The sequence below is a fragment of the Cricetulus griseus genome (genome assembly GCF_003668045.3).
Source record: "Cricetulus griseus strain 17A/GY chromosome 1 unlocalized genomic scaffold, alternate assembly CriGri-PICRH-1.0 chr1_0, whole genome shotgun sequence".
NCBI lineage: Eukaryota > Metazoa > Chordata > Mammalia > Rodentia > Cricetidae > Cricetulus > Cricetulus griseus.
In genome coordinates this window covers 48,038,516-48,062,282 of record NW_023276806.1, presented here as the reverse complement: position 1 = coordinate 48,062,282, position 23,767 = coordinate 48,038,516, and the positions used below count along the sequence as shown (strand labels likewise).

Here is a 23,767-nt window from a genome sequence, read left to right as displayed (position 1 = left end):
ATGTAAGTGTACTATGTTTGTGTCTGGTGCCTGTGGAGTACAGAAAAGGTGCTAGATCACTTGGAACTGGAGTTACAGTTGGTTGAATGTGGGTTCTGGGAATTCAACCCAGGTCCCCTGGAAGAGCAGCAAGTGCTCTTAACTGCTGAGCCATCTCTCCAGCCCTATAGCGTTAATTTTATTTTAAAAAGCTTAAGGACTTAGTGAGACTTGAACATACATGCTTACTTCACAAGGCTAGGTCTCAAACCATTAATCTGGGGAACATATTAGGATTTCATGTTTATCACATTTAGTAGACAGATTTTTTTTGTCTCTGATGGCAAAGGCTACATACCTTAGAATCTTTAAGCCTTTGAGGTGTGTGTATCTGAGGTAAATATTTACTAGTAAAATTCATATTTATTTGAGATGACATGTTGACTTCAATACTGCATGAATTAAAAAATTGAATCATTTAATGTGTTTAGGCTTGCACTAATGACTAAAACCTAGGTAATGAACACTTATAGAAACCATGAATAGTAAATGTGCTAATGTTAGCATGGCATAGTGCTTTACAGATGATTGTTGCAATGAGTTTCTTCTCTTGTAGATAGTTCTTCATGCTGCAGATGTCAACGCTGATGCAGGACTGGATTTTGAAGAATTTATGCAGTACCTTCAAGAGCATGAGAAGAAAATGAAACTGGCATTTAAGAGTCTGGACAAAAATAATGATGGTGTGTGTATCTTATATCCACAGTTAGCTTGATGTGAATAAGTGTTAGTACCGATGAGTAATTTTACTAGCCATTTTAATTTCCTCCCACTGTCAGACCCAATTTATTATCTAGCAAAATTTTTATATTAGTGAGAATAATATAATAGATGTCTTGGGTTTCTGTTGCTGTGATAAGACAACATAACCAAAAGCAACTTGAGTTTCTTCTTTTTTTGTAGGAAATTCTTGAGGTTGCAAACCTTACTGGGTAGCCCTGGCTAGCCTGGAGCTTGCTATGTAGACCAAGCTGGCCTTGAACTCACAGAACTCTCTCTGCCTCTGCTTCCTGAGTGCTGAGATAAAAGGTGTGCCCTACATGCCCTTCATGTTGTGGTGACCCCAACCATAAAATTATTGTTATTGTTATTATTATTTTGTTTGTTTGGTTTTTTTTGAGACATGGTTTCTCAGTGTAGCTTTGCCTATCCTGGAACTCAAGCTATAGACCAGGCTGGACTCAAACTCACAGAGATCCACCTGCCTCTGCCTACTGAGGAATACTGTGATTAAAGGTGTGTGCCACCACTGCCCAGCATAAACTTATTTTGTTGCTACTTCATAACTATAATTTTGCTGCTGTTATGGATTGTAATATAATATCTGTTTTCTAAGTTGACCCCTGTGAAAGGGTAGTTCAACCCCAAAGGGGTCATGACTTGCAGGTTGAGAAACACTGCTTTAACCCTTCTTTTAAAATTTAATTTATTTACTCTTTGAGACAGAGTTTCACTGTGTAGCCCTGGCTAGCCTAGAACTTGCTGTATAGACAGAAATTCACCTGGCTCTGCATTCCTGAATACTGGGATTAAAGGCATGCACCAACACACCTCTCACACCTGAGATCTTAAATTTTTACAATAAAGGGGCAGAGAAAGAAATCAGAGAAACATCACCCTTTACAATAGCCACAAACAACATAAAATATCTTGGGGGTAATGCTAACTAAACAGGTGGAAGACCTGTGTGACAAGAACTTTAAGTCATTAAAGAAAGAAATTAAAGAAGATACCAGAAAATGGAAAGATCTCCCATGCTCTTGAATAGGTAGGATCAAAATAGTAAAAATGGCAATCTTACCAAAAACTATCTACAGATTTAATGCAATCCCTGTCAAAATCCCAGCACAATTCTTTCACAATTGAAAGAGCAATACTCAACTTTATATGGAAAAACAAAAGATCCAGGATAGCCAAAACAACCCTGTACAATAAAGGATCTTCAGAGGTGTCACCATCCCTGACTTCAAGCTGTACTGTAGAGCTATAGTAATGCAAAAAGCTTCATATCGGCACAAAAACAGACTGGTAGACCAATGGAATCGAATTGAAGACCCTGATATCAACCCACACACCTATGAACACCTGGTCTTTGACAAAGAAGCTAAAGCTAAACAATGGAATAAAGAAAGCATCTTCAACAAATGGTGCTGGCATAACTGAATGAGTACATATAGATGATTGCAGATAGATCCATATCTATCACCATGCACAAAACTTAAGTCCAAATGTATCAAAGACCTTAACATAAATCCAGCCACACTGAACCTCTTAGAGGAGAAAGTGGGAAGTACCCTTGAATGAATTGAATGGAGAGGATGTGGAGAAAGGGGAACACTTCCCCATTGCTGGTGGGAGTGCAAACTTGTACAGCCACTTTGGAAATCAGTATGGCAGTTTCTCTGAAAAATGGGAACCAGTCTACCACAAGATCCAGCAATTCCACTCTTAGGCATATACCCAAAGGATGCACATTCATACAACAAGGACATCTGTTCAGCTATGTTCGTAGCAGCATTATAGCTATATTGTAATAGCTAGAACCTGGAAGCAACCTAGATGCCCCTCAACTGAAGAATGGTTAGAGAAAATGTGGTACATTTACACAATGGAGTACTACTCAGTGGAAAAAAATGGGATATTGAAATTTGCAGGCAAATGGATGGAACTAGAAGAAACCATTCTAAGTGAGGTAACCCAGTCACAGGAAAACAAACATGGTATGTGCTCACTCATATATGGACTACCAACCTACAATCCACAGCTCCAGAGAAGCAAGGAAACAAGGAGGACTGTAAGAGAGACATACATGATCCTCCAGTGAAGTGGAAAAGACAAGAGCCCCTGAACAAATTGGGAGCATGGGGAGAGGGGGAGGGAGGTAGCAGAAAGGGGAGGGGAGAAGATGGGGGGAGGAGAACATGAGGGATCAGGAAGATTGAGAGGGGAGAGGAATAGAGGAGAACAAGAAAAGAGACACCGATAGAGGGAGCCATTATAGGTTTAAGGAGAAATCTGGCACTAGGGAATTGTACAGAGATCCACAAGGACACTAGGACACTAAGCAACAGTGGAAAGGCTACCTTAAATGTCCTTCCCGTATAATGAGAATGATGACTACCTTAAATACCATTCTAGAGCCTTCATCCACTAGCTGATGGAAGCAGAAGCAGAGATCCACAGCTAAGCACTGAGCCCAACTCCAGGAATCCAGTTTCAGAGAGGGAGGAGTGACCAACAAAGGGGTCAAGACCACGCTGGAAAACCTGCAGAAACAGCTGACCTAAGAAAGTGGGAACTCATGTCTGACAGCTGGGGAACCAACACAGGACCAAACCAGGCCCCCTGAACAATCTTCATTCAGTAGCTGATGAAAGCAGAAGCAGGCACCCACAGCTAAGCATTGAGCCACTCCTGGAATCTAGTTGTAGAGAGGGAGGAGGGATGAGCAAAGCAGTCAAGACTGTGCTGGAGAAACCTACAGAACCAGCTGACTGACCTAGTGAGAACACATGGACCCCAGTCATAAAGCTAGGGAACCAGCATTGGACTGAACCAAACCCTATGAATGTGGGTGCCAGTTAGGAAGCCTGGGCAAGCTATGGGACCTCTAACAGTGGAACCAGTATTTATCCTTAGTGCACAAATGGACTTTGGGATCCCATTCCCTATGGAGGGACACTATGCCCAGATACACGGAGGAGGGCCTAGGCCCTCCTCCAAATGATGTAACAGACTTTGATGATCCCCCATGGAAGGCCTCACTGTCCTTGGGGAGGAGGTGTGGGTTGGGGGGTTGGTAGGAGGTACGGGAGGATTGGAGGGAGAGGAAGGGGGATATGTAAAGTGAATGTTTCTAGAGAAAAAAGAGAAAAAAATGAATTTTGCAGAAGTTTATATCATCTAAAGCTTTGTGTATTGGGTAGTCCTATATTTATATATTTATTTATTTATTTATTTGGAGACAGGGTTTCTCTGTGTGTTCTGGCTGTCCTAGAACTCATTTTGAAGATTAGGATGGCCTTAAACAAACAAACAAAAACAAAACAAAACAAAACAAAAAACAAAAACCACCTATCTCTGCCTGGGATTAAAGGCATGCACCACCATAGCCTGGCTGCCCTTCTATTTTTTTTTTTTGTAATAAGTAAATGGAAAATTTGGTATGGGAGTTTAAAAAATGATATTTGTGAGCTGGCGACACGGCTTAGTGGGTGAGAGTACTTGTCAAGCGCTCTTGAGTTAATTTCTGGGATCTAGCATAAAAGTATAAGAAGAGAGACACTATTAAAAGTTGTCCTCTTACCTCCACAAGTGTTCTGTGGCACACATGGCCCACACCATGTACACACACACACACACACACACACACACACACACACACACACACTGAGACACTCTAAGAACTGACAATTTTTTTTTTTTTTTTTGGTTTTTTTGAGACAGAGTTTCTCTGTGTAGCTTTGGAGCCTATCCTGGCACTCGCTCTGGAGAGCGGGCTTGCCTCGAACTCACAGAGATCCGCCTGCCTCTGCTTCCTGAGTGCTGGGATTAAAGGCATGCGCCACCAATGCCCGGCTCAGAACTGACAGTCTTGATGACATTTGTTTCAGGAAATTTAGGTAATGCAGACAAACTTCTGAAAGAAAACAAAAATTGCTTATAATCTTGCTCTTAGTTTCTTTTCCTGTTGCTGTGATAAAATACTTTCAACAAGGTAGGCCACAAAATCCCCGCCCTCCTCAAACTATTACCATTGCTCTTGTCTGGCAGAAATGGATGGTAAGAATATTGCTGAAGACACCACTCTCTGTAGTCATAGAACCTGGAGAAATATGTTGGTACTGACCTGGGAACAATGCCCCCTGCTGGCTAGCCTTGATAATGCTGAAGGTGTGATGGCAGGCTTCTGCATCTGTGAACTTTAAGAGCTACACAAATGACTGGCCTGGAGAGATATGTCCATGGTGCAATAGTTTCATGGATGTTATAGGGGTAACTAGCTGCTTCCTGGTTGAATTTTAGGCCTGATGCAAAGGAGAGAAATCTTGTCTGGTACTATAAACCTGTTCAAGAGTGGGAGGCGGGGAGATCATAGGGCCTCAGAGGGAACCATTATGTTTTTTCTAAGTCAACTCCTGACCACCCTGATTTCTACACGTTTATGTTTAAAGATTAGTGATGCTTTCAGACTTTGTCAGAGAAGCATCTTAAGTCAGTGGGCAGTGGTTACTGCAGACTCATAACTGGTCGAATTGCCAAGAGTAAAGGATGGTGGAATGCTTGGCTGTAAATAGATCCCCTGTATTAAGCCCTCCAATACTCAAGGGAACATGGTGAAAGAGTAAAGCAGAAAGAGCAAAAAAGCTGGAGGATGGGGAGATGTGTGGAACGACATGGCTGTTACACTCATGAACTCACAATCGCTGTGGTTACCTGCACAAGAACTGCATATGGTTGGGCCTGTCCACCTTTCCTCATGAGATCCCACCCCTCCTTAGGGACTTTGAGCAGTTAATGGTGGCTAGGGAAAGAGGTGTCACTTTTTCAGTGATGTAATTCCTGATAAGTTGTCCATGTGCCAGTTAATGACCTCCTGCTCATGGTGTCACAAACAATCCCGATTAGACTCAATGGGTCACACAGATAAGGACTTGGAAATCGCACAGGAATTTCTTGGGAAGAAAAAAGGTTCCTTTGGGAGAAGGGGCATTAGAGAGGGTACAGTAGGGTATGCAAATTACTAAAAATTATTATGTACATATATGAAACTGTCAAAGAAAAAAACTGGCAAAAGCTGCAGAAGATAGAAAAGGTTTATTCTGGCTCACAGTAGAAGGGTACAGTCCATCCTGGTGGGAGTCAGAGTGGCAGGGTATGAAACAGCTGGTCCACAGAGAGATGAATGAATTCCAGTTTGCTTTCTCTAATATATAGTTTACTAACCATCTAGGGAATGATGCCACCCCCAGTGGGCAAGGGTTCCCTTCTCAATTAATACAATCAAGGTTATCCCCCAGGGATGCCCAGAGGGTGATTATGTCAAGTTGACAGTTACTGCTATTTAGAGATCCATTTTTACATTTTGATCGGTTTCACAATTCCTTATAGACTTTGTTTCTTTCTTGGTTTCTTTTTTCTCTAAATGAGCTCTCAGTCACATATGTATACTTTTGTGTCCATGTTTCTTTTAATGTTATTTTGTGGTTTCATTTCTCTTGCAAACATAATTTCTAGTGGCTGGAAAATATTCCAGTTGTATGGTTGCTCTGGAAAGAATGAAGATATTCTAGAGACACTATGCCCCTACTCCCTTTGGCTGTCAGACTATGGAAACAATGGATCCCAGAACATAGAAATTTCCTAAGGAGTATTATGCTGGGAGAAGGAAGAGACTGTCTCCTTGGTTCCACCAGAAGGGGAGGTTTCCTCCTGGAAAGAGACTTCATGCAGTTCCTGTTACTGAGCGTGGCCAGGGTACTTGAAGGTGAGAAAAGAATAGTTCACTTATGTGCTGAGTTGTGTCTCTTCAAAAAAGATGTGCTGAAGCCTTAGCTTCCAGCACACCAGAAAGGGGCCTTATTTGAGAGCAGGATCTTTGTATGTGTAATGAGTTTAGGGTATTAGGATGGGGCCTTATTCTGTTACAAAAGATGGTTGTGGTGGTGATGCCAAGACTGTCAGACAGACTTGTGATGCTACATCTACATGCCAATGAAAACTTGAGGCTAGAAGAGAGACAGAGAATAGATTCTACCTGGGAACTATCAGAAGGTCCATAGGGCTACTTACACCTTGATTTCGGAGTTGTGAATTAAACCATCTAGCTTTGGGTGCTTTGTCACAATAGTCTTATAACAATAGTATACTCTTTCTTCTGTTTTATTTTTAGTTGTGAGGTATCTGATATCAGTGTAGTGGAGCTTAACGTAATGTTTTTTCAGTTCCTACCTACATGCAGCCACTCTCCCCGAGTCTGCAAAGTGCTTGCAAAGTGGCTGGGAGAGGGCACTTTCTAGGAATAAGAGAATTCTGGGATGTTCTAAGTTGAGTTACAAGTCAGAGAATGGAGATAAAGATATATTAAGGTGGTCATTATAATCCATGAATTCAAGTAAAATCATTGAATCAAAAAATGGCACATGTTTTTTTTATGTGCTGGGAAATCACACGTCAAAGTCAAATCACATTCTGTTTTAGAACCAACTAAGTAGTCAAGCATAGTAGAAACTTTTCTTTATGGCCTGACCCCCTACACCAGGTCTCTTGCCATGTCACATCGTCTCAGCCTTGTATCTGTAGGTTTCATATTTCTTTTCTACAAAATGTCCAGAAGACATTTTTTTCCCAACTGCTATCTGACTATATGTTGATACTTTAGGGGATTTGTACCAGGATTGGCTCTTTTACCTTTTGGATGCCATTAAACATAGCTTGATACATTCTTATTTCATAGACCCTTGATGTTCAAGAGTTTAACACTGTGTTCCAACATTTTCCCATTGATCCCAGAGCCAGTGCTTTCTCCACAGTCTAATTACTGGACCTGGCTCACTACATTTGACTTTTCTTCATCTGGTCTTCAGTTAACCACAAGCTTGCAAGTGAAGCTTTAATATTAGGCAGGATTAAGTCCTTACTAGGTCCTGTCTATTGCTGTAGGAAGCTTTTCAGTCTGTATGTCAGTCTGTGGAGGCAGATGGGAGCACAAGGGACGGTGTAAAGTTAGACTCACTAGCTAGAGGCATTCAAGACCTACTGAGAACAAATCTTTTGAACTTTCTCACCAAAATGCTTCAGAATCCCTGCTCTGTTCAGTTCAGATGGTCAAAAACAGAGTTGTAAATGTGAAAATAAAGTAAGCATAATTTCACCACCAGTGTTCTTTCTTGCATGGAGTTTTTTGAGGATTGAGGAAATAAATGATCTAATTTTTATTACCTGCTCCTATATACTATGTTTGCTCAGAGCACTTTCTGTATCTTTTTAGTTTTCTTCACACCATCTTCATGGGAGCCATGTTTTCAGATGAGGAGACCGAAAGCTCAGGAAGGCTAAGTAGTTTCGCTTCATATTGGCCATCCCAGGGAATGAATCACAGCTTTCAGGGCTTTTGCTCTTGTGTGGGCCTGTGTCTTCATGACTTGGTCATTTGGTTCTCTTCAGTTTTGGGGATGTGAGCAAAGCTTATAAGATACAGGACTTATTGTCTCGATGGGCTGCCTCTTGACATCTTGAGCATCTAGGGAAGAAGCCTAGCTATTCAGTTGGGGAGACTGCATGAAGAGAGATGTACATTGGCATAATGTATCCAGTTATAGACATTATAATTTTAATGAATTATAAACTATAATTATAAATTCCATAAATTATTTTATAAGGTAAATATGCAACCCGAAAACACTTTCCAGATTAAGAAACAGAACATTACTAGCATTGTACAAGCTCCTTTCATGTCCTGCAAAATCACTCCCCTTGCCAAGACAAATTATCATGAATTTTTAATACTGTGGGTCTGTAATAGATCTTTGTGAAATAAATGATCACACTTGGCTCATACTACTCCTTTTATGGAGATGTTTTATGGTTTTTGTGGCATCTTGTTCATCCTTTACAATGCTTCATTTTTGACTCTCTCTTATTCATTCTCCTATTTTATTTTGCATGTAACCTTTCAGCTAACATACATTACATATTATATTATACAATATAATATACTTTATAGAAGTACTATGTGCTAACTGATTGTACTACTGGAGTTTCTAATGTAAAATATTTCAAAAATATTAATACTTTCATATAAATTTGCCAAGTCCTTGAGGGAGCTTATCAGTATTTGAATTAGATTATATTTAGTATAGTGATTTTGCTAGATAATATGTCAACTTGACACAAACTAAAGTCATCTGAGAGGAACCTAGGTTGAGAAAATGCCTCTGTAAGATCAGGCCGTAGGCAAGCCTGTATGGCATTTTCTTAATTAGTGATTGATGGGGAAGGGCCTGTGGTGCCATCCCTGGGCTAATGGTCTTGGGTTGTATAAGAAAGCAGGTTGAGCCATCCATGGAGAGCAAACCAGGAAGCAGCACCCCTCTGTGTCCTCTGCATCAGCTCTTGGCTCCAGGTTCCTTCCCTGCTTGCGTTCCTGCACTACTGCTTTTGATGATGAACTGTTACATGGAACTGTGAGTGAAATAAACCCTTTACTTACCACGTTGCTTTTTGATCATTGTGCTTCATCACAGTAATAGTAACCCTAACAAAGGTGGTAATTTACATAGCAGATTATCAATTAAAAGATTTAACAGATGAGCATAGTATTTGCAATTCGTTAAGTAAGGATTAGAGCTTATCATTTGAAGAAACTTTGGTTTGTAGACCAGTAAACTGCCTTGTGTGGAGCTTGGGACATGATTCTTATAAAGAAAATACGAGACTATGAAAAAGTGTCTTGGTTTATGGATTAAGTAATACCTCACATGTATATACATTCTCATACATAATTTCAATAAATGATTTATACAAATAAAAAGCATGGCTGAATTTATGGTAGCATTTTGGTGTATTTTTTAACCAGGTGACACTAATGTTGATATAAAGAATGATACGTACATTCAAGAATTATCAGGGCCAGTGAGATGGCTCCATGAGAAAGGTGCTTGCTGTGCAAACCTGACAGCCTGAGTTTGATCCCTGATCTCACAGTGGAAGAAGAGAACTGATTCTTGAAAGTTGACTTTTGACCTCCACATACACACTGTGGTACTCAGACATGCCTATGAATCACAGCAATGACCAACATGGTACAGTAACGCTAAGGGTACAGTAATGACACGCATACCTTGGACTTAAGGCCTGCTCAACAAGAGGGAAATTATGGCTGGTACTGGAAACCTAGCCAATTGCCCAGGGCTAGTGAAGTCATGGATCTTGGAGGAGAACCTACAAATTACCACTTACTAGACCAGCATAATCCCAACTACATTATAAATATTTGTCCTTATGCCCACAGATAAGTGTAGTCTTCACATCTCATCAAGGAAATTTCTCTTTGCAACAGATGGAGACCATTATAGAAGATCACAACTGATCAAAATACAGAGCTGTGGAGCCAAGTTCCAACTGATATCACCTACAACACAACTCCTGTACCTAAGGTTCAGGGATCTTTAATGAAGAGGGGGCAGAAAGTTACACCTATAAAGTCTCACCAACATGGCTGCTTAAACAAGACCTGAACAAGGATGATAGCAAGAGATACGCTAATGTGGAAGGAGGAAAGCTCATGAAACTTCAGCTTTAGACAGAGAGTGACAGGAAACTTAAGGAATCCTTTTTTTTTTTTTTTTTTCTTGAGACAGAATTTCTCTGTGTAACAGTTCTGGTTGTCCTGGAGCTCACTATGTGGACCAAGATGGCCTCGACCTTCTTCTGCCTCCCAAGTGCTGGGATTAAAGGCATGTGCCACCACTGCCCAGCTGCAACTAAGGAATTCTGAGAACTGGATAATCTTCCCCAGGAAAGGGCATGTCAATTGGTTATCCAGGAACAAATGCTTAGCCTTAAAACATACATACAAGTAATACCATGTGGGCTAATCAAGCTGAATTTATATATTTAAGAATACATAGATATATAAATATATAGACATATATGTACACACACATATATCACGACATTTTAAAAGAGGTCATGTATTTGAGAGAGAGAGAGAGAGAGCAGGGGAGGGTATATGGGAAGGGCTGAAGGGAGGAAAAGGAAGGGGAAAATGTTATAATTGCATTACAATCTTAAAAAATATAATAAAAGTAAAATCTGATTTCACTTTTGGATTTGGAAAATGATACATGTTTTATTTGTGTTTTAGAGTTTGAAGAGAACATGGAATTTTTAATTTCCCCTTCACAATATCTAGCAATGTGAAAATGAGCTGCATAGTAGACATATATATATATATATATATATATATATATATACATATATATGTATATATGTGTGTATATATATATGCATAATCACACAGCTTGATAAAAACCAACAGCTCTCTTATTGAACTTAAGGCCTGCTCAACAAGATAGAATATTTAATTATGTATGAATAAATATACATGCATGTATTTATATACTTAATTATGTATGACCTATACATAGAATTTAGTTATATATACATATACACACATTATTTGAGTTATTTAACACAGCACATGTTTCTGTTAAAAGAGCTTGGTTCTATAAGGATGTTGCATACTTCATAAATAGTTCTTTATTCTTGTCCCCCGAGTCAGGTCTTCAGCACTAACTTTTTCAGTTCTTTTCAAATAGGTATGATAGTCAAATGTGTCATGATCTATAGTCCTTGTGGCCAGATGTGGTTTGAAATTTAGAATTTGGAGTTTAAAGTAATTCAGTGTGCCTGTGATATTTACTATCCCAAGTGATGTCTGGGCCATGAGCTATTATATCCATAAATACTTCTGTCCTGAAATACGAATGTTCACACTTAATTAAATAACAAAGTAAAACTTATCTTGTCACAACTTAAAGAGACTTTTCTACTTGGTACCAACCTTTTGGAGTTTTTAGGCATTGAATTATGAATTTGGGAGTAAAGACCCACCAAACACAGACTTTTAAAGCAAATTTAGCTGCATTCCAAGCATAGTTTGCATTGCTATCTTTTCAGATGCTTAACTCTGTATTTTTCACTTTTTAAAGGAGTGATAGATGCTTCAGAAATAGTTGCTGCCGTGAAATCATTGGGAATCCACATTTCTCTCTCTCAGGCTTACGACATCCTGAAAAGGTCAGCCTGTGCTCCCATTCTTTATTAGTTTTGTGTTTTATGGTCTATGCCAGGAACTAATTGGCATACACGTGGCATTTGAAGTTCCTGCTCTCGTTTTATAGAGAGATTGTTTTACAATTCAAATGGGATTATGTTCCTTTAGACTGTAAGTGTGGTATATTATTCACTTTTCTCTTTATTAACTCACCTGCATTCATTATTGTGGTAAGCACATTGAGTTTGGTTTTTTCTCATGGGGATCGGGGAGGATAACTCAGTCAGTAAGGTGCTTGTTGTGAAGCATGAGACTTGAGTTTGATCCCCAGCATCCACATAAAATCTAGGTAAGTGGTATTCCTTGGACCTATTAGCCAGCCAGCCCAGCCTTGTCAGCAAGTCCCGTGTGTGTGTGTGTGTGTGTGTGTGTGTGTGTGTGTGTGTGTGTATGTATGTATGTGTGTGTACTTAACATAAACTAAAGTTATCTGTGAAGAAGAACCTCAACTAAGAAAATACCTCCATTAGATTGCCTATAGGTAGGTCTCTGGGGAGCATTTTCTTGATTAATGATTGATGAGGGAGGGCTCAGCCTACTCAGGGGGCACCACCCCTGGGTAAGGTGGTACTGGGTTGTATAAGAAACCAATGATCAACCCATGGTGAACAAGACAGTAAGCAGGGTTCCTCCATGTCATCTACTTCAGTTCCTGACTCCAAGTTCTTGTCCGGAGCTCCTGCCTTGAGTTCCCTATATGATGGACTATTAACTGTAAGATCAAATCAAACATTTCCTCCTCAAGTTTGCTTTTGGTCATAGCCTCATGATTGGCTTCCACATGCACATGAATTGTAAAGCTAGCAGAATGGCTCATGCCAGTACTCCAAGAGTGGGGTCAGAAGCAGTCAGCTCTTAGGTGTTTACTATCCAGACAATCTGCAGACAGAAGTTTCTGTCCCACCTGATCCCTCAGCTGTTCAGTCCCAAATAAATATACAGAGGCTCGGGCTTCTTATTGGCTAGCTCTCTCTTAATTATCAACCCATTTCTATTAATCTGTGTATCTCCACATGGTCTTGGCTTACCAGTGATGCTGGATCTCTTGCTTTCTCGGCAGTTACATGGCATCTCCCTGGCAAGTCACTGTCTCAGTTCCTCATCCCAAAATTCTCCTAGTTTGGTAGCCCTGCCTTTACTTCCTGCCTGGCTGCATCCTGCCTGTCCATTGGCCAAAACAGCATTTATTCATCAACCAGTAAAAGAAACTTATATTCACAGCATACATAAGGACATCCCCCATCAGCAATCTAGTTGAAACACTGAGCTTCAGGTTTAGATCATATCTTAAAAAGTAAGCTGGAGAATCGATTGAGGAAAGACATTCTAGGATCAACTGTAGGTCTCCACACATTCCTGCACAGATGTGCACGCGCGTGCGCGCGCACACACACACACACACACACACACACACACACACGAGAGAGAGAGAGAGAGAGAGAGAGAGAGAGAGAGAGAGAGAGAGAGAGAGAGATCATGGGCTTTCTGGTAAAGCTACTATTGTTTTGACAAATGGGTATGCTGTGTCTATCAAATTGCCTTCTTTTTTTACATTTTTCCATTTTTAATTTAAATTAGAAACAAGCTTGTTTTGCATGTCAATCCCAGTTCCCTCTCCCTCCCCTTCTCCCCCCGCCCAACACCCTATCCCATACCTTTTCTGCTCCCTAGGGAGGGTGAGGATTTCCATGGGAGATCTTCAGAGTCTGTCATATCATTTGGAGCAGGGCCAAAGCCCTCAGCAGTGTGTCTAGGCTGAGAGAGTATCCCTCCATGTTGAGTGGGCTCCCAAAGTCCATTCATATGCTAGGGATAAGTACTGATCTACTACCAGAGGCCCCATAGATTTCCTAGGCCTCCTCACTGACATCCTCTTTTAGGGGGTCTGGATCAACCCTAAACTGGTTTCCCAGACTGATAAGTCTGGAGTCCATGAGCTCCCTCTTGTTCAGGCCAGCTGTTTCTGTGGGTTTCACCAGCCTGTTCTTGACCCCTTTGCTCATCACTCCTCCCTCTCTGCAACTGGATTCCAGGAGTTTGTCTCAGTGTTTAGCTGTGGGTATCTGCTTCTGCTTCCATCAGCTACTGGATAAAGGCTCTAGGGTGGCATATGAGGTAGTCATCAATCTCATTATCAGGGGAGGGCATATAAGATAGCCTCTCCTCTGTTGCTTAGATTGTTAGTTGGTGTCATCCTTGTAGATCTCTGGAGATTTCTCTAGTGACAGATTTCTCTTTAAACATATAATGGCTCCCTCTACTATGGTATCTCTTATCTTGCTCTCCTCTATTCTTCCCCCGAGTTAACCTTCCTGCTCCCTCATGTCTTCCTCACCCCTCCTCTTTTCCCCTTCTCACTCTCCTAGTTTCCTCTCCCCTCCCCCCATGCTCCCAATTTGCTCAGGAGATCTTGTCCCTTTCCCCTTCTCTGGGGGACCATGTATGTCTCTCTTCGGGTCCTCCTTGTTTCCTAGCTTCTCTGGCAGTGTGAATTATAGACTGATAATCCTTTGCTCTATTTTCCTGAGGAATCTCCATACTGATTTCAAAAGTGAGTACATACCATGTTTGTCTTTTTGTGACTGGGTTACCTCGCTCAGAATGGTTTCTTCTATTTTCATCCATTTGACTGTAAATTTCAAGATTCCATTGTTGTTTTCCACTGAGCAGTACTCCATTGTGTAAATGTACCACATTTTCTCTATCCATTCTTCAGTTGAGGGGCATCTAGGTTGCTTCCAGGTTCTAGCTATTACTAATAATGCTGCTATGAACATGGCTGAGCAGATGTCCTTGTTGTATGAATGTGCATCCTTTGGGTATATGCCTATGAGTGGAATTTTGGATCTTGTGGTAGACTAACTCCCATTTTCCTGAGGAATCTCCATACTGATTTCAAAAGTGGCTGTACGAGTTGGCACTCCCACCAGAAGTGGGGGAGTGTTCTCCTTTCTCTACATCCTCTCCAGCATAAACTGTCATTGGTATTTTTGATTTTAGCCATTCTGACAAGAGTAAGATGGTATCTCAGAGTTGTTTTGATTTGCATTTCCCTGATGGCTAAGGATGTTGGGCACTTTTTAAGTGTCTATTAGCCATTTTAGATTCCTCTATTGAGAATTCTCTATTTAGTTCTATACCCTACGTTTTAATTGGATTATTTGGTGTTTTGGAGACTAGCTTCTTGAGTTCTTTGTATATTTTGGAGATCAGCCCTCTTTCAGATGTGGGGTTGGTGAATATCTTTTCCCATTGCTGTCAGCTTTGGTCAGAGAAGCTTCTCTTTGCAATGGTCAGAGGTAACTGTATCAAAATGCCAGGAATGAGTTAATGTTGGATGCTCAGTTGTAAGACATTTATATCACCTCCTGAAAGGCTCAGGGAGTATCTCTCTGGGGGGGGGCAGAAAGAAAGTAAATGTCTGAGGAAGGTGGGGGAAGAAGTTGTGTGGAACATGACTTAGGGCATGGAATGGTCTTTACACTCTTAACTCACAGCATCTGTTATTTCCTGAACAAGATTTCACCAATTTAGGCTCATCAGTATCCTGTCATGCAATGGATGGGGTCTCATGGGGTCCCACCCCTGAAGATTTACATGTAGTTTCTGGTTGACAGGGGAGGGGAGACATATTCTTCAGTGGTATAGCCACTGGTAAGGCGCCCATGCTCCATTAAACAAATTCTCACCCATGTTTCTGTTCTTGTTCCTGTTAGCAAACCTAACTAAGCACATTGGGACACACACACACACACACACACACACACACACACACACACACACACACACACACACACACGCCTGTGTGTGCACCAAGTACATATACGCACACATACATATGCACGCTGCACACACAATGTGAAAGTGTAAGTTCCTAGTTGGGAAGCCATCAGAGGAAGTTGGAATGGGAACAAGAAATTATAAAGGGGAAACAAGTTATGAACCAAAGACAGGGGGCTGGAGAGATGGCTCAGCAGATGGAACAGCACTGGCTGTTCTTCTAGAGGTCCTGAGTTCAATTTTCAGCAACCACATGGTGGCTCACAATTGTCTATAATAGGATCCAATACCCTCTTCTGGCGTGCAGGCATATGTGCAGACAGAACTCTCATACCTAAAAAATATATAAATGATCCAAAATTTTGTGACAAAACCCATTACTATAAATAATGTGCCAATAATAAGTATATAAATAAACAATATTTCCAGGAATTTATAAGTTTCACCTAAATTTTCAAATATATTGACATGTTTGTTCATAATATTCTTTTTTCACAACAAACATTTCAATTCTTAACGCCTGTGCCCCAAACACTGAAAAGCCATGTGTGTTTCTTTATAAACAGTTATCCCAGTGATGTTCCAGACTCAAACTTAAGACCTCACATAATCTTCATTTCCACTGACTCACAATTTTATATCCTATGCAGTACACACTCAAAATTTCCACCTTTTACAGCACATTATTACAACCGCTAGGAAAATGGACTGCCACTACTAGAGATGCTATGGTTCTGCTTGGGCAGGAACCAAGCAGTGGATTTTTAGGAAACGGTTCTACTAGAAACACGAGACCACATAGTGGTCTGTATTGTTGGTCTGTATAGTGTTAATATGCTCTGTATTGTAGGATATAAAACTACCCCCACTCTGTAATGTTAGCTGAATCCCAAGACTGTCACAGGCTCTCCTGATTCAGTGTCCTGCTGTCTTCTGTTGTATCAAAAAATAAACAACCAGTGAATGATTTCAGCTCTTAATCATTTACACGTTTAAAAAAGTGGGATGAGGAGTATTAGGTATAAAAACTGAGTTTATGTATAAAAGGTTACTTTAAAGTTGATTTGAAAACCAACAATGAAAAGAGGGTCAAAGGCAAAAATAATACTAGAAGATCCGAAAGATACAAGGTTATTCAGTCAGATCTATTGACTTAGTCATTCGACTGCTCAGTGCTAGAGATATGCATATGACTTTAAAATAATCTTTCTCTTCAAGAATACAAGGAAAATGTGAAAATTACATTCAAATAAACAATTAAAAGAGCAACATGTAGTGGATTCCAGTGGAGGGCCAGTCTATAAAACAAACACCTGTACTCGTGTGTGTGTGTGTGTGTGTGTGTGTGTGTGTGTGTGTGTGTCTGTCCCCTCCTGCTTATGTGTATATGTGCATGTGGAAGCCAGCTCAGGTGCTGTTCCACAGGCTCCATCCACCTTTTTGTTTGTTTGTTTGTTTCCTTTGTTGAGATGGGGTTTCCCAGGGCCTAGAACATCCTGCATATTCGAGGTTGGCCTGCCAGGGAGCCAGGGGGAACCTTCCACTTTCTACTTCCTCAACATTGCCTTACTTGTTTTTGCATGGATTCTGGAGACTGAACTCAGATCCTTGTGGTTGTAAGGCAAGTATCTTACATGCTGGGCTGTCTCTAGCACCTGATCATCAGTGCTCTTTGGGAATGTCAACATTGTTAAAAATTTGTTCTTTAAAAAGGAAAATACAGTGGCATTGATAAAATCCAAAAGAATGACTTCAATAACAAACACCCCAGAAGTATTTGAGTAATTCGAGTAATGGTGCTGCTGTAAGTCTTGTAAACACCAATTAAAATTACATTTCAGCATGGATACCGATGGGTCAATGACAGTCGACTGGGAGGAATGGAGAGACTACTTTTTCTTCCACCCTGCAAAAAATATCAATGAAATTATCCGTTTCTGGAAGCATTCTACAGTAAGACTACTCTGCATTTTACTATTTTTATTTTTCTTTAAATATTGTAGTTGTAAATATCATTTTGTAATCTCCATTATATTTTAGTCTCAATGACTAAAGATTGTTTACTTTTATCAATATTCTACTCATTTATTAATGGATGCTAGTATTTTATGTGCAAACATGGAAACCACAATTTGCTTGTTAAATCCTGTATCTTAGGTGTCTACTAAAAGGACCTACATACTCTATGTTAAAAATAGTGTTGTTAAGTGTAATTGCATTGCCTACAAAAGTGAAATTACATGTTTTCCTTTTTTTTACACAGATATTATATGCTTGACTGGGTCTTTTGGCATTGGGAATATAAAATTACATATTAAGGTTGCAGAGATCAGAGTAAAAAAGGAACAAACATACAAGCTATGTGATCCTTTAAGTTTCATAAGCACCTGACCTGAAGTTGTAAGGACTAAAGGAAATCCTGTATTTAAAGACTTTTAAGATATAAGGTGGGGGAGTGAAAATACTGTACTCACAACGCACAGCTCTCATCAGTGTCTGTCTTCACTCCACACACAGTCCATAAGAAGAAAAGACCATTAGCTCTGGAGTCAAAATGTGAATGTTTGAACCCTCATCTCGAACCCACTCATAATCCCCTCTGTTTCTTCTATTAGATAGTTCTTCTATTAGATAGTTCAGAGTTCAATTAGTGCATTAGTCAGTGTGTCTAAACAAGCCAAGAACATATGTATTCAGTAGGTATTTGTTATGTTAGGCACTTGGTTTCATCTGTGTCCCTGAATGTTTGAACATGGGATGAACATGTAACATCATTTCTCGTCTGGTTTTGATTTATATAGTATTTTGATAACACATCTTATTTCTTACTTTTTGACTGTTCCTTCCATGTTCATCTCCTGTGACTACTACCCAGGATGCATTACTACATCTTTCTTTTATTAGGAATAGATTTTTTTTCATACAATATGTGGAACAAAGAGAACGCTCTTCCACTGCTGGTGGGAGTGCAAACTTGTACAGTCACTGTGGAAATCAGTATGGCGGTTGCTCAGAAAATTGGGAGTCAATCAACCTCAAGACCCAGCTATATCAATCTTGGGCATATACCCAAAAGATGTTCAATCATACCACAAGAACACTTGCTCAGCCATGTTCATGTCAGCATTATTCATAATACCCAGAACCTAGAAACAACCTAGATGCCCCTCAACTGAAGAATGGATAAGGAAAATGTGGTACATTTACACACTCATCTGTAAAAAAAACAATGACCTCATTGTTTTTGGCAATGGTTGAAACTAGAAAAAGTTAGTCTGAGTGAGGTAACCCAGACCCAGAATGACAAACATTATAGGTAATCATTCATAAGTGAATACTAGTAGTAAAGTAAGGATAATCAACCTAAAATCCATAGCCCCAGAGAGGATAGATAACAAAGAGGTTGTCACATGCAAAATAAATCCCATCCTTCCCACAGCCTCTACTCCTAACTTGTTCCACCATCAACTTTAAAGCCCAAGACAAAAAGCACTATCTCAACATTATCCAAACTGAGTGGGGGTGTGACTGAGTGGAGCTCACCCTGCTACAAGTTCCCAGGCATCTATCAAAAGCTAAATGTTCTCTTTGGCTCATACATTGCTTAAAACTAGAGGAATTTCATAAGTAAACTACAGCTTTCTGGTTTGTCTGGGAACGTGAGAAGAATATATAGCCCCAATATGCATTCCTACATAAGAACAACTAAATAAAATTAGCTAAAATGAAGAGGCAGATGTGTCCATTTTCATGGACTTTCTCCTGATACCCAGACAAGACTTTTTGACTGGCCTCCAAAGGCATTTAAATTTATGGTCCGTGGTTTATTATTTTAATTCATTAATTTTCTCTATTTCAGCCATCTCTTACTTAACTAGTTGGTCTGTGACATAAGATCATCTCTAGACAGATCAACTAATTTTTTACATGGAACAAACCAGTATAAACTCAAAACATGAAATTTCTCCATTGCTCTTTACCACCAACCTAACAGTAGCCATTTCAAACTCTTGAACCCATCACCACTTTCTTCTTTCTAATCAGTAATTATCTAAACCCTTTAAAAAGATGTTAAATCTAGTGTAAGTATGTGTGCTCACACCATGACATGTACATGGAGATGATCACAACTGGCAAGAGTCAGTTTTCTCTTTGCACTACATAGGTTCTGGAAAATGAATTCAGGTTGTCAGAGTTGGTGGCCATCCTCTTTATCTGCAGAGCCATCACACTGACCTTTGCCATTTCATTTTGTTTTTTTAAACATCCCTTTCCATGCCTACATATAATCCTGTGGTTCTTAGAAAAAGTATTATCTTCAAGCTCACCATTTTTGTTGCCTAGCCTTACTTTGGGTAATCCCTACTTATATAGAAAGGTGATGGCCTCTGAGGTCATCATGATTCCTGGATTCAAATTGGGGCTTTGGGGCTTCTAAGTTACTTTAACTATAAGGAATTCTTTTCTTTCATTCTACATCTATATTTTTTATTTTTAAAATTCTATTCTATTTTATTTGTTCTTTGATATTTTGTGCAGTGTGCTTTGATCATATTTGTTTCTCATCCAACTCCTCCCAGTACCGCTCTACTTTCCCTGCCTACCTAACTTTGTCTCCACTTTCTTAACCCATTAAATCTAATTTGTGCACTCCATGTTTCTGTAGGATTTTCTCATGACACTCATTGGCTGCCTTTGTTGTTGTAGTTACTGCTCTGTATTGTACTTGACTGTATTTTTCCCTATTACTCTTATTCTAGAGATAATAAGAACAGCTCTGTAAATGCTAGAGGCAGAAACCAACTTCTCCATGACCGTGTCACTAATACAAAGCCCAGAGCCTGGCAGGTTGATGCTTACTTCAACAATGTTTATTGAGCACATTTGTCTTCAGGAGCTAAGATCTAGGTTTCCAACAGTACACAAGGGAGACCAGATTGTTGGCCTTATTGGGCTTACTTTATAAAAAAGGAGCCAAACAATAAACAGATTTAAACTAATCAATCAAGATTGTGCTGTATTAGACGCAAAGCAGTTGAGTCAAATAGAACTCTTTGGCGGCAGAGGGAAAATAATTTGAGAAGGTTCCTAAAAGGGCATTAGCAGAATGAATGGAAGTGAGGAGCTCAGAAGAGCAGTAACATATCTACCACATCGATAGTAATAGAATCTAAGTCTTCAAGTCTACATGGTGCTTTAACACTTAAAAATAAAATTACCAAATATAAACTCATTGTATTATACATTTTTAAAAGAGAAAGTTGACCAACAAAGATCACTGGGAAAAGTGAGTCAGAGCATGTCAGATGCTCTCCTTGCCTCCTGCCTTTGGACTAAAGTGTGAAAGTTAATTCAGTGTTTACTCCCCACCTAGTATGTGGCAGACACTGTGTAAGTGGCGTGTTCCCCTGCTCTTAGGGTTATATTGTTTTTGTGGAAAAGATCATTCAAATGGTTTGAGAATTCTTTTAAATTAATAGCTAATGTAATGAAAATTTTATTTTGAATCTATATATGAATTGTTATTTAAAATCTTTAGAGTATAAGCACCGAGTACTAAGAAAATTATCAATCTTCAGTATAGGAGATGATTTGAAAAACAAATGTTGAAGTTTTTTGGTCTGTGTGAATAGTTTTTCTTGATCATTGTAGAAAGTTATACTTTTATTTCTCACGTGTTTACACTTCACTACCTATTTTTTCTATTTATCAGGTAATTGATATAGGAGAGAGTATAACTATTCCAGATGAATTTACAGAACAAGAAAAGAAGTCTGGGGAATGGTGGAAACGGTTAGTAGCAGCAGGAATAGCAAGCGCGATCACACGGACATGCACAGCACCTTTGGAACGCATGAAAGTCATAAGGCAGGTAGGTTTTGTGCCTTGAAGGAACATGGGGAGTACTTGATAATTAAAACATTAATATTTGAATATCTGGTAGATTTCATAGTACTCATTGAAATTTTATGCTTTCTTGAAATTTCAAATTATTATCTCTTTACTATTAAAATATGTTTTCATTTTCTTCAAGAGGTTCCTATGGTGTTTGGAATGATTAATCTTGAATGTCAGTTTCATTGGCCTAGCAGATTAACAAAGCACTTGCCTGAGTGTGTCTGTCAGGACATTTGAAGGAAGATTAACTAAGGGAAAGGAATCGCCCTGAAGGTGGGCAGCACCATCACATAGGCTGGGCCTCAGGGGAAGAGGAGGAAAAGGAGAGCTAGCTGGCCAAGCAGACAATCCCCCTCTCTGCTCCCTGCCACACAACAGGAACTCCACTGCCTTGCTGCCATGAATGACATGTCTGAAGATGGGAGGCAAAAGAAGTCTTTCCCTGTGTGCTAGCTCATCTCTCACAGTGTGGAAACGATACCTAATATGATACTCAGATTAATTTTAAGTTAAAATAACAATAGATCCACTCTATTAGACAGTTTCTCAGAAGCATAACTAGTCTACCCAATAATAATTAAATCCATAATTACAATTCAATACTTGCTAAATACTTTTGCTATAAGAATATAAAAATCAAGAAACAATATAGTGAATTTAAATTTCTAATTGAAATGATATATTTGGGTGTTTTATTGTCCTTCATTGTTTGGCAATATTGGTAGCCTTTGGTGACGAATTATGAATAGTTATTATAGTACACCATAGTAATTGTGCAAAATTGTAATGTTACCTAATTTAGAACTTTGTAATTTATCCATAATTATTCTTCACTGTCTCAAAATCTGTGACTCTGCTTAAATATTAAATTTATGTGCCATTTTTAGAAAATACAATGTGTTGGATTTTGGATTAAAGGAGCTTCATTTATTCATTCCATACCTATTTAGCAGAGTATGGTTAGGCCTTTAATGGGCACTAGGTACTGTACCAAGTCAGACACACTTTTCTTTAAAATTTCTTTTTTTTTTTGTTTTTAGAGACAGGGTTTCTCTGTATTGCTTTGGAGCCTGTCCTGGAACTCACTCTCTAGACCAGGCTGGCCTCAAACTTACAGAGATCCACCTGCCTCTGCCTCTGCCTCTGCCTCCTGAGTGCTGGGATTAAAGGTGTGTGCTACCAGTGCCTGGCTCTAGACACACTTTTTAAATGAGAGAAATTAAAATATATCAGGAAAAAAATGGATGATTAGATAATAAATATTGAAATGCCATTATATAACTGGATAGAAACACACTAGTACCATGGGAATACCAAGGAGGAATAGACACTATTTTATTTCTCTTTATTATTTCTCATGTAGATATATAATAATATATTGGTTAATTTATCCGATAGAAATAAAGGCTCTAGTTTAATCATCTACCTATAGGGAATATACTTCAGCATATGGTAATAGGACAGCTAACCCATTATCCTTCTATGTGTTTGACTCTTATGTGTAACCCACATTCTGTTCAGCCAGGAAGCTAAATTTGGACAACTGTTAGGAAAGACAGAGTTGAAAATGTTCTGTTACATATTAAAGTAGAAAACCCAGTTTCCCCAGTACCTGGGCCTGCAAAATTACATATAAAGGAAAAAGATATGGACATTTACAGTGCTATATAGAGGAGACATGGTTGAGAGATGACAGAGATGGGAATAGGGCCAAGAGGGAAAGTTAATTAGAAAATAATCTTGTGTGCTTATTACATGTTAGGTGCTAGAAATGCAAAGATGAAAGAGCATAGTTCTTATTTTCCAGAACATTACAGACATATAAATCTGTGATGATGATATAATATTGAAAATGGTAATTGTCACTTTAGATGTTTTGCATCATTCAACATGGGAAAGACAATAGGCACACTAAGATAGGCAAGATTAGTTCTCTAAGGGCTACACATGGGTCACTGGATTAGGGAGAGTGAAAAAGGATGCAACAGTGAAAGTGTTTGCTAGACATGATAGGGCTGTTGTACACATGAACTCACAGTAGCTGTGACTGCATGCGCAAGACTTGTGTAAGATCAAGCCATCTCAAACCACAGCATGGGCAGGGGAGGCTCATTATTGAAATCCTACCTCTGAGGAACAATTGGCAATTGATGGCTGCTTTGAGAGGGAGAGTTAGTTTTCTCTGAGAATGCGGCCCTTGAGAACTGTGCC

The 23,767-nt window shown here is 39.4% G+C and overlaps 1 protein-coding gene across 1 annotated transcript in view; it reads left to right on the top strand.

The window, feature by feature from the left end:
* Window positions 1-23,767, top strand: part of LOC100753868 (calcium-binding mitochondrial carrier protein SCaMC-1) — a 42,597-nt gene that overhangs the window by 5,345 nt on the left and 13,485 nt on the right. Inside the window, exons 2-5 of the mRNA XM_035451919.1 lie at window positions 596-722; window positions 11,754-11,841; window positions 17,500-17,611; window positions 21,372-21,530. Of these exons, the coding sequence (XP_035307810.1) occupies window positions 596-722; window positions 11,754-11,841; window positions 17,500-17,611; window positions 21,372-21,530 (486 nt within the window). The remainder of the gene's footprint in view (window positions 1-595; window positions 723-11,753; window positions 11,842-17,499; window positions 17,612-21,371; window positions 21,531-23,767) is intronic.